This window comes from Suillus fuscotomentosus (genome assembly GCF_016647785.1).
Source record: "Suillus fuscotomentosus strain FC203 chromosome Unknown F5891scaffold_49, whole genome shotgun sequence".
NCBI lineage: Eukaryota > Fungi > Basidiomycota > Agaricomycetes > Boletales > Suillaceae > Suillus > Suillus fuscotomentosus.
Window position 1 is genome coordinate 106,534 of NW_024539561.1, and position 10,096 is coordinate 116,629.

A 10,096-nucleotide genomic window follows, 5' to 3' on the forward strand; every position below is an offset into this window, starting at 1 on the left:
AAAGCATCTCCTCGAGGCTTGTTAGGTATGCCCTGCCTCGTGGTACTGCTTGGCACGCGTGTAGTAACTTGCCATATAGCTCTCGTACGTCTTGTAAAACGTGCGCTGGTCTCCTTTTCCATTCGTCGATTGCTGCCAGATATTTGCTTACTTTTGCAGGACTTAGTGAGACTATCCTTCGTCCGATATCCCAAAGGAATCCTATATAGATTGTCGTCGACGAGAACGGTTGGTCTTTCAACAATTCCCATATAATGCCTAGGATAATTGACAACTCGTCAATATCTTGCAAGCTAAAAGCAAAAAGCTCGTCGTGTTTCGATCTCGGTGAGCGAAATGAAAGGTCCTGTAGAGGTTTTGAACAGTCTTCGCTCAATTCCTCCAGTATTCCCGTTTCCTGACATGTGTCGCCGAACCACAGCCTTGCGCCAGATTGTCTCATCCCTTCTTTCGCGAAGACTTGACTCCACTTCTTTCTCTTATCGTTGTACGGCTGTAAGTACTCTTTTTTGATTCTGAAAAAGATATGATCGTCTACCCATTTTTCTAATGGGCCAATGCCGTTGTTCCTAAAGATTTCGGCGCCCGCATCTGCTATGTGCCCGTATACTCCTGCCGAAGGGGTGGCTCCGAACGCAGTGCATGTGTCGATGCAGAAGTGGGAGTCTGATACTCTTACTATTCCTGCCGGCCATTGCGAGGGGCGCAGTGGGATTGTCCGGTACGCTTCCGCCACGTCTCTTGTGGCTGCCTCTGAATCTGGGGGAAGACTTGCAATTATTAGATATATGTTCGAAAATTTGCCCCATGTCGTCGGAAAGTCGCTGGCATTAATGTAGGAGTTTATCGAGGGATTAGGGTGTGAAACGTTTGGGGATGCTGGAAAGGAAAAGTTCTGTACTATCCTGAATTTGCCTGGCTTGCCCGGCTTAGGGATTATGGACAGCGGCGACGATTGAAACGGTCCTATGAGACTTTCCAATGATTCAGCTCGAAAGGGTCCAATGTACCTTCCTTTGTCCAATTCTTTTTGGATGATAGTTTCAAACTCGTTCTGGTACTCGGTAATCGAACTTTTATTTGGTGGAACCTGCATAACGCTGACAGGAGGAAAATCTATCTCAAAACCTAACCAGAGACCATTTGGTATCTTGGCGAAACGTCCAAGAAGTCCTGCTCTTCGAAGCTCCTGTTCCCATGCATCAGCCTTGTATGGCGTCAGCGGTATCTGCCTTCTGCGCTCTAGGGCATCTTTGGGCGCCGTGCGTAGCGGCTCCGCAGCCTGAACAGGCGTGGCGCGCATCGTGTTTTGGCGTTGTGCATCCTTCCTCCCTCTGCCAAGCGGTACAGAGTTGCTTCCCGTCCTTAGCCCAAAGGCCTTTGCGGATGCGCTCTGCGCAGGTCTCAAACTTCTTGTCCCATGTCTGCTTGGCCGTACACTCGATGGTGCGGTGCGGGTGTCTTCCCAGACAGACTGCGCAGCAAGGTAATGGGCCTGCATTGACAGTGGGACGGACTGTTCGTACCTTCTTGTTGCTGGACGAATAGTCCTCTGCAGGAGTATATGGTCGCTTCTGCGAAGCTGCGAGGTACTGCGGTTGAGCTGTTACGAAAGCTGCTGCCGCTTGCTGTAGAGACACGTAGTGGGACCGTGTAGTTCCCAGTGTTTTTAATTTAATTGAGTTGGGCGCGTGATGGCCGTGAGGGAACAAGGCATATGATAGCCAGGTTGTAAGGGGGGCACGCGATGGCCGGGGTGAAAGCACATGATGGCCGGGGGTAAAAGCACGCGATGGCCAGGGGGTAAAAGGCACGCGATGGCCAGGGGGCAGGGGCACGCGATGGCCAAGGGGTAAAGGCACATGATGGCCAAGTGTACGAGAAACGGCGCGCGATGGCCAGGGAGAGTACAGTTTCGTACAAGCCCATTTTGTCGGCGCATGATTGGCCGACAGGAAAGACACATTGTACGACGACAACGAGTTGTAAGTGTTAATATGCGAGAATGTTTTTAAGAAACTTTTCGTTAGGAATGGCTGCGGATCCGCGATGTCATTACTGACCTGAATAGCAATAGCCGTTTCTTTTTCTCTCTTCTCGTTGAACAGCTCTTCTCTTGCTTCGAAAATTAAATCTTGATTGAGGTCTTCGAGGCTCCATCCTTGCGCCGTTCCTATAGTCTGATGCCAGCGTCGTCGTTGCTGGGATTGATATAGTAGTAGCGCTCGTTGTTTGAGCTGATCTGGTGAATGGCGCCAACGATGTGTCTGTAGAGCAGACCAAAATTGTATATGCATGTCCGTCCGGTCATCAGGCCAGTCGTACAATTTCATCATTGTGATCATGCGAGGGGCGGCTTCGTTGAATTCTTCCCAAGACAGATTCTCGTCTTTCACAACCGGAGCCGCTTTTGGGTCCTTTACTGCCGCTGCTGGGATCCAAGAGTGTAGACCGTCTGCTGCTGGTAGCATTACCATAGCTTCCGGTTCCGCTATTAAGTTGGACAGTTTCGCGTCTTCGAGACCACGGTTGGTGAAATAATGGAGCTCGCAGTAGTCTCCGGATTTCATCTTCCTTGTAGCGTATTGTGCTGGAAGAACAGTGGGGTCGGAAGGTACTTTTCCGCGCACTATGGGCGCGTACTTAGTTTTATTCTTCTTCCGTTCCTCTAGACGTGCAGCCTCTTCTTCCTCCTTGCGTTGTTGCTGACGTTCTTCCTCTTCGTCCTCTTCTCTTTGCCTGGCTTCTATCATGCGCCGTTGTCTGAGTGCCCAACGGTCTTTCTCGGCATTGTTAGCTAAGGTCCATAGTGCTGCTAAGGTCCGAGCTGCATTTTCATTCGAGAGGCCTTCTTCTACTAATTGACGCCGCGAAGCTTCGTGTTCTTGTGATGTGAAGTCTGGCCTTACTGCCAAGTTAGGATCTTCCATTAATAGTACGGTATTTCGTGAGTCTTGTATGCAAAAGATGAAGCTAGAGTAGTGAGCTTTTGACGAAAGTGTCTCAGCTGCGAGGTGGGCAGAACCAAGAGGTGCTACGCCACCTCGCTTATTTTGCGCTTAGACTTAATTCTAGGCCTGCCTCGTGCCTCAGCCGGCCTAGCCCGCCATTTAACATCAACACGAAAAATGAGTGAATTATTGTGATCTTTGAGATATTCATCCCCCCAGCCTTTAAGATCCACGATCCACCAAACTGACATGAAGCAACAACTCCAACAGTCGACAGCAGGTGAAAACACTTGTCAGGACTGTCCAAATCCGTAGTTGGTACAAACACGATCCCAGTGTGCGTGTACATCAATATTATCATTGACTATCTGCAACTCGCTGACCTCAACACTAGGCACCACCTCCAAAAAAGAAACCAACTGTCAAATGGCGAGATATGTCGTCAACCATTTTTGGTGGCAAGCGCAAGCGAGGGAAGGACTCCGACAACGAAATTTCTGATGTGGATGATGATTTCGCAGATGAGCTTGAAGCACCTCAGGCTAACGAGGATAATGGCTCAGACTCGGACCCTGGGGATAAAGCTGAAGATAATTCAAGTCAAGTGGATTCTTTTGATGGCGAGAGTTTCGATGCTGCCAGTATCATCAATCTCGACTCCAGGAGACTAGCTGATGTGCTTGCTGATAAGGATTTAGTGGCACCTGCAGCCCCGAGTGACATTGTCATTCTTCCACCAGCAAGCACCTTTGAGCAAGAGAGGGTCTTGACAGAGGCAGACTGGGATATGGAGTAGATGCACTGTATAATATATTAACTTAGTATTGGTGAACGAGTGCAAATTTTGCGAAAAACGGGATGGATTGAAAATTTTTGCAGCGTCCGGATCCGCCGGGCCGGTTTTGCCGTCGGTGGATATCCACCCTACTCACCGGTGGATAACTGACCCTCAATTTCTCCAGGGTGGATAACCTCAAAATAGGTTATCCACGGTACACTACCGCGTCTACGCACACTATGATACTCGTAAGCTGCGAGCACCGAAACCAGCACAACTTATCCAGGCCCCGAATCCAGATTTCCACCGAACATCTACACCCGCGCCAGCAAGCAACATGCGTACCAACTCAAAAGAAAACGTCAATCTCTCACCGGCCTCGGAGATTATTAGTGCACTGCATATCGTCGTAAGTGCTGAAGTTTCAAACAGTGCAAACAATAACCATTCGTTTCAGCTACGTTCGCAAGCAGTGGTTTGTCTATGTAGATGTACAGTATCTGATGTGTTATTGACTATTTACCAGATGCCAGACGTTGGAACACCTTATTCCCAAACCACTTCCCCCAATTCCAACCACTGTGCAGTCGAGTTTAAAGACCAAAGCATTCGTGCCATTATTACCTACCGCCAGCAGCAGCTAGATGCAACTTTGCACGACATCTCAAGTTTGGAAACAGTTATCGACAAAATCAACAATCTTCACCGACAACTGACCGAACAGAAGGAGAAGCTCATATCGTCCACCATGTTGCACAAGCGACTCATATCACCTATTTGGCACTTGCCGACTGAAGTCTTATCCCATATTTTCGTTCACTGTCTCCCAGAAGACAAGTACTTGTCGCCTGCATCGAAGCTGGCCCCCGTTCTGTTGACCAGAATATGCCGACGATGGAGGGAGGTTGCTGTGGGTACGCCTAGTCTGTGGGACAGGCTAGATGTGCCACACGACGTCAAAAGACAGCGGGAACTTCCCTTCTGCCTTGACGTGTGGCTCAAGCGATCACGAGGACGTCTGCTCTCATTGGCACTCACCTGTTGCTTTAGCTCGACCATGATCAAGCTACGACCCCTCCTTCAACCTTACATAAATCAAATCTCATCATTCTCTATCTGTTGTCGCGTGATTTATGGCAAAATCGACCCCTTATTCGAAGGCCTCATCGCGCTCCAGGAGCTAACAGTCAATAAGCCGCTTACTGAACAATGTTTCTCACTACTACCACCCACCCTGCGCATTTTCAGGGTCACATCACCATATTCTGAGCTTGAGTTCTTTCCTTCGTGTGAGCCTGTATGGGCTAACCTGACAAATGTCGAGATCCCTATACATCGCCCGGATACGATCCTCCGCTTGCTGCAGCTATGTCCCAACCTCTGCTCCTTAGCGATCCGCCTAAGATTCGATAGGACTGAAATATTTCAACCACTCGTGCATATCCGAATTCAATCCCTGCACATCATCGTCGACATCATTCAATACCCACATCATCTACTCGGCGAGATTGAATACTCTACCCCAAACCCTTTACCTGGCCTTCTCGATGCTCTCTCACTCCCGAGTTTATGCACAATTGAAATTCACGGTGTGCCATGGCCTCATCAGGAGTTCAAGTCATTCCTGACACGATCAAATTGTCCCCTGGAGACGGTGATTTTGGCCACTGAAGCGATGATGAGACACACGCAGCGAGCGAAGTGCATTGCTCTTATTCCTTCTCTTGAAGTTCAAGTTGTAGTATCACAATCTGAAGAGTCTTGATCGAAATACTTTACACAAGGTTTTGTTCTTACCTACTGTTTCAATATCATCGGATATTTATTTCTTCGTAGTTTCATAGAATTATCACACTATGTTTCTCATCACGATAACACCATTTCCTATAGCAGCTGTGTGTTCAGTCTCGAGGCCTCACGTTCCGAACCTAATCCACCCTCGCGTTTTGGATAGTAACATTACTACCTTGGCAGTACTAGGGAATGTCACTAATATACCTTCTAATTGTATGCATGAAGATCTAGGGGAATCAAAGGGGAATGACCATGATATGCACCCGCAGGGCCTCTCTGATCACGTATTAGCTCTATTATCTCGTGTTATAGTATTTGTGTATGTGATCACTATTATAAGTCAAGTGCGTTCCACCCCGACCAGTCATCTACTAGTCCAAATCTCGCTCCTCCCACGACGGATAAGCCACATGGCAAGACATTACACCGTACAGTCTGCAGGTGACATGTCGGACATAGAAATGTATATGAGGGCATCAGAGCTATGCATATGTTGGTCGAGGTGCCAAAGATGGAGGTGCATGCGCGTGGCAAGGATCGCAAGGATGCACACCTGAAAGCTGCAAGTGTTTTGGTGTTATAATTGGTAGGAATTAGCGACAGAAGTTGGGGGTGCATACAGTTCGAGGGCGGTGTAGTATGGGGACTGTGTGGGGGGAACATCAACGACTCGGTTATACTGAAGGGTGCCAGTAAGTTTACGTACGTTGGGAAATAGCGCTGGCACGAGGACATTGACGGCCGAGAGAACTTTCGGAGCAGTAGTCATCACCGATGAGTATGGAAACATGAAACATGCAAAGTCCTGACTCACAGAGACCGCATATATAGTAGAATATGTTATGCTTCACCAAGATGGCTTGCAGAGGGCCCTTTGTCGACCGCCAGCTCTGTATGGCACGTGTGAGTGTGAGAATGATCAATACTGGGCGAGTGTCAGTGAGCATGCATTTGTAATCTATCCTCCTAGCTCCCAGCAACATACCTAGTTGAAACACAAATAAGAAAATAAACGATATGAAGTATAGAACACTGCTTGATCTCGAGGGGCAGCTAGGGGTGCCCGGGATCGCGCTAGTCGTAACTGTGAAAGTAGTAGAGTGAATATGTGCGAGTAGTAGTAGGCGAAGGTGAGGTCACAATATGAGGTGGCAGTGGTGGCAAAACGAATGCTGACGGATGTCACGACCATAGCCTGGCTGATTCAGCAACCATGAGATTGGATGCGTTGAGGAAAAGAGACTCACGAAAGCAGTGGACAGCAGGCCTACGAGTACGATCCTATTGCTGTTCCAGAGCACATATGTTCTAATCATGAAAAAACCTTGATGAAACGGATGAAGAATGCACATATGTTATGTAAGAAGAAGCAAATACATTCAGAGCAAATGATTGATATCTGACTGAAAGCTGTGAGAGGAAGAGCAGTACTCGACAGGGACCCGTATGGAGCATGTACTGTGTACGTACATGAGTAGACATTGATCAGCATCTGACATTTCTGGTGAACTCATGCAGTAAGTATTAGTGTAAGTCCACTGTATATCCACATACATTGGGGTCTTCGATCGGGGCGAAGTTCACTGAAATACAACATGTCAGTCTGTTGTCAGGAAGATTGTGCTGGAGTTCATCGACGCACGATATAGGTGCATGACGATCAGAAAAAAAGGGAGATATCGTGTCATGATGTAAAGGGCTTTTACTTTGGTCCAGCGCGACCGACGCAGAAATTTCCACTTTGAATAACATATTGTCAGTATCCACACTGAAGTTGTCACGTAACGAGTCACTACCTCTTCATGAAGTGCACAGGCATAATCATATGTCTGAATAAATAAGTTTAACCGCGGATGGAAAAATATCAGGATCAGCTTACCCAGAACGTCGTCATCGACACTGAGCTTTCAAGTTAGAACGAGGAAGAAGCCATTCAGACAATACATACTGTACAGGTACTAATGGAATATGGTATGTTAACTTGCTCTCGTGTTATTAAGAAAGCGACGCACCGCTAATCGCTGCTGACTCGTGGCTGCTGAGATATCGACCGCCGGATACTCCATCTGCATTTGTTCGATAGTAAGTGAAGAAGCGGGATCCTCGCACACACGGCATGCACCTTCTTATCTCTGCAGGAACCCGGTACGATCGGATATTTGGGACGGCATTTGAGCGGCAGGCTAGGCTTGGTCGATATTTTCTAATACGAGTCAGACCGTCACTCCACCATCATGATGGACTGAGTAAGTCTGGCTGTGTGGTTAGTAATATTTGATACGGACTGATTAGTGAGCACGCACCAGTACATCAAAGTATTAGCGGTACCTAGACAGCAGTCGAACTACTTGGTTGATCTCGAAGAAAATTGGCAGGCGAAGCATGGAGTTTGAATTGAGTTGTGCCGGGTCACCGGGTGTCTTACACACCGACACTAGCCGTTTTGCTGCAAGTTATGAGTCTTGACCAACCCAAACCATGAGTTTCGATTCTGTAACCTCGACGAGTTCAAGTCTTCATCGACTCTAGTCACACCCGCGCCAGTACTGACGACGTGCAGAAGTCAACTCGAAAGAGTCTAGAGAACGTCAACTTATCCCTCGCTGGCCTGGATATCATTAGTGCACTGCAGATCATCGTTACACTTGAGTAATGGTTTGTCTATGTAGATTTATTTGATGTGATATTGACCAATTGTCAGATTCCCGGGCCATATGTTGAAACCCCATACACCCAGTTTCTCCAATCCCAACCACTGCGCAATCGAGCTTAGAGACCAGAGCATCAGTGCCATTATCACCGACCGCCAGCAGCAGCTAGATGCAATTTTGCATGACATCTCAAGTCTGGAAACAGTAGTCATCAACAACATTCACCGATAACTTACCAAACAGGAGCAAAAGATCATCCTGTAGGCGAGTCATATCATCTCTTTGGCCCATTTAGCCTACAGCACAAACTAGGTGTGGCCATGACAACCTTCCTCCATCGTCAACATATTCGGGTCAAGTTTCAACAAGATGGAGGCCAGCTTCGATGAGGCGACAAATACTTGTCTTCCGGGAGACAGTGAACGAAATGTAGGATAAGACTTCAGTCAGGAAGCGGCCATTCGACCTCAGAAGACAGCAGGAACCTCATTTCTGCTTTCTTCTTTGACGTATGGCTCAAGGACGTCTGCTCTCGTTGGCACCCACCTGCTGCTCTTTTGTTCGAAACTCAACTCAGCTATGAAACCTCCTTCTGTCTTTCATAAATTCAATCTTATCATTCTCTATCCATTGTCTGACAAACCTGACTGCTCCTTAAAAACCTCACGGCACTCCAGGAGCTAATAGTCAATAAGCCGCTTACTGAGCAATGTTTCTCGCGACTCCCGTCCACTCCGCGCGGTTTCAGGCTCACAAGTCATTTCTACCTCGAGCTCTGGCTGACCTGATAAATCTCGAGATCCCACACATTGCCCGGACGTAGTCCTCCGCTTGCTGCAGCTATGTCGCAACCTATGCTTGTTAGCAATTTGCCTATGATTCAAGGGAACTAGAATCTTTGAAACATTCTTGCACATCCAATTCAATCCTTACACATCGTTGACTTAGTTGCTCAAACAGACGATACTTGGACTGGAATTCTGTGTACTCAACGCCATCATAGTACTCCAATCGAAGCTCTCTTCGCAGTTGTGACTATCTATGACATGACCTTCTAGATATCCGTGCAGCCAACAAGTGATCTAGTGTTACGCCCTGAACATCGGCTCTGATACTATGCACTAGCGACACATACAACACAACAATCGAAAATTCATGGCCCTCATTCATCTCGAAGTAGTGGATGATCACAGTCGTAAATCTGCATCAAATTGAATCGTGGTTAATATTTTGCAAAATTTGGCTGGGATGGCTACGAAGAACTTAACCTGGAGTCTTGGACTGGAGGATTCAGAAGCGGAACAGGACACTGTCCACTCTGCGCAGTCTCCATACCCTGGGGCTATGGTTCGACATCGAGCTCTTATCTCGTTTCAACCTTGTATATGGGCGGACCTGCCTGATAAACGTCACAATAAACACAGATTTTACACACTTCAATTCTTACGTATCACTAGTCGCGCGTAAAAGTGGGTATAGGTTGCACGAGTCCACGTGACAATGATCCAAGCTGTTTGATCCATATATGTACCTCAACATCCCCTTCAATCAATCTGTGCATTGTGCCCTGAATTCTTCGACCCATCACATTTGTTTCTCGAATCATAGCCATGGCTGAGACAGTGGCATTACTAGAACGACGACCAGTATGCTTACTCTTCTGAGGAAGCACACCATCAACTGTTCAACGTCAACTCGGAGCCCAGAGCCACTCGTCAAGTCGCTTTGTATTAATTTCAGTTCTGATGTTCAGTCGGTCGGAGTTCTAGTTCCCATTAATATTGGAGCAGGAAAATGATGATGACATATTGTTCACAACTTAAACCAGAACATGACTGTCGAAGTTCAGGTGTGTCATTACTCAGATCAACAGTGGAAGAGATGTGATTGACGAAAAGGGAATCAACTATTCAATGCGTACG

At 47.4% G+C, this 10,096-nt stretch overlaps 3 protein-coding genes across 3 annotated transcripts; 1 reads left to right on the top strand and 2 right to left on the bottom strand.

Annotated features, from left to right (window-relative positions):
- Nucleotides 1-2,173: 2,173 nt before the first annotated feature.
- Nucleotides 2,174-2,930, bottom strand: F5891DRAFT_982898 (uncharacterized protein; the record flags this gene model as incomplete). Its single annotated transcript, XM_041377269.1, has 2 exons — nt 2,174-2,267; nt 2,326-2,930. 2 exons carry the CDS (start codon nt 2,928-2,930, stop codon nt 2,174-2,176), a joined length of 699 nt encoding a protein of 232 aa, XP_041222666.1.
- A 963-nt stretch (nt 2,931-3,893) lies between these two features.
- Nucleotides 3,894-5,735, top strand: F5891DRAFT_1050298 (uncharacterized protein). The gene is made up of 3 exons (XM_041362444.1): nt 3,894-3,977; nt 4,029-4,138; nt 4,187-5,735. The coding sequence occupies exons 2-3, from the start codon at nt 4,067-4,069 to the stop codon at nt 5,492-5,494; spliced, it is 1,380 nt and encodes a 459-aa protein (XP_041222667.1). The 5' UTR covers nt 3,894-3,977; nt 4,029-4,066; the 3' UTR covers nt 5,495-5,735.
- A 4-nt stretch (nt 5,736-5,739) lies between these two features.
- On the bottom strand, nt 5,740-7,929 carry F5891DRAFT_545588 (uncharacterized protein). Its single transcript, XM_041372191.1, has 14 exons — nt 7,472-7,929; nt 7,403-7,422; nt 7,320-7,352; nt 7,166-7,262; nt 7,078-7,106; nt 6,994-7,024; nt 6,901-6,933; nt 6,771-6,847; nt 6,664-6,718; nt 6,509-6,607; nt 6,338-6,448; nt 6,230-6,273; nt 6,144-6,169; nt 5,740-6,083 (listed from the first exon to the last, which is right to left on the bottom strand). Coding segments are annotated over exons 1-14 (795 nt in total). The 5' UTR covers nt 7,473-7,929; the 3' UTR covers nt 5,740-5,944.
- Between the last annotated feature and the right edge of the window lie 2,167 nt (nt 7,930-10,096).

What these genes read in the sequence shown, in the direction of transcription:
- F5891DRAFT_545588 (XM_041372191.1), bottom strand. An exon ending in CCTGTGCACTTCATGAAGAG is followed by an intron (nt 7,263 to 7,319) that starts GTAGTGACTCGT and finishes TGTTATTCAAAG; the next exon opens with TGGAAATTTCTGCGTCGGTC. An exon ending in CTACTATATATGCGGTCTCT is followed by an intron (nt 6,274 to 6,337) that starts GTGAGTCAGGAC and finishes CTGCTCCGAAAG; the next exon opens with TTCTCTCGGCCGTCAATGTC.
- F5891DRAFT_1050298 (XM_041362444.1), top strand. Translation starts at nt 4,067, where the DNA reads ATGCGTACCAACTCAAAAGAAAACGTCAATCTCTCACCGGCCTCGGAG. An exon ending in TTAGTGCACTGCATATCGTC is followed by an intron (nt 4,139 to 4,186) that starts GTAAGTGCTGAA and finishes CATTCGTTTCAG; the next exon opens with CTACGTTCGCAAGCAGTGGT.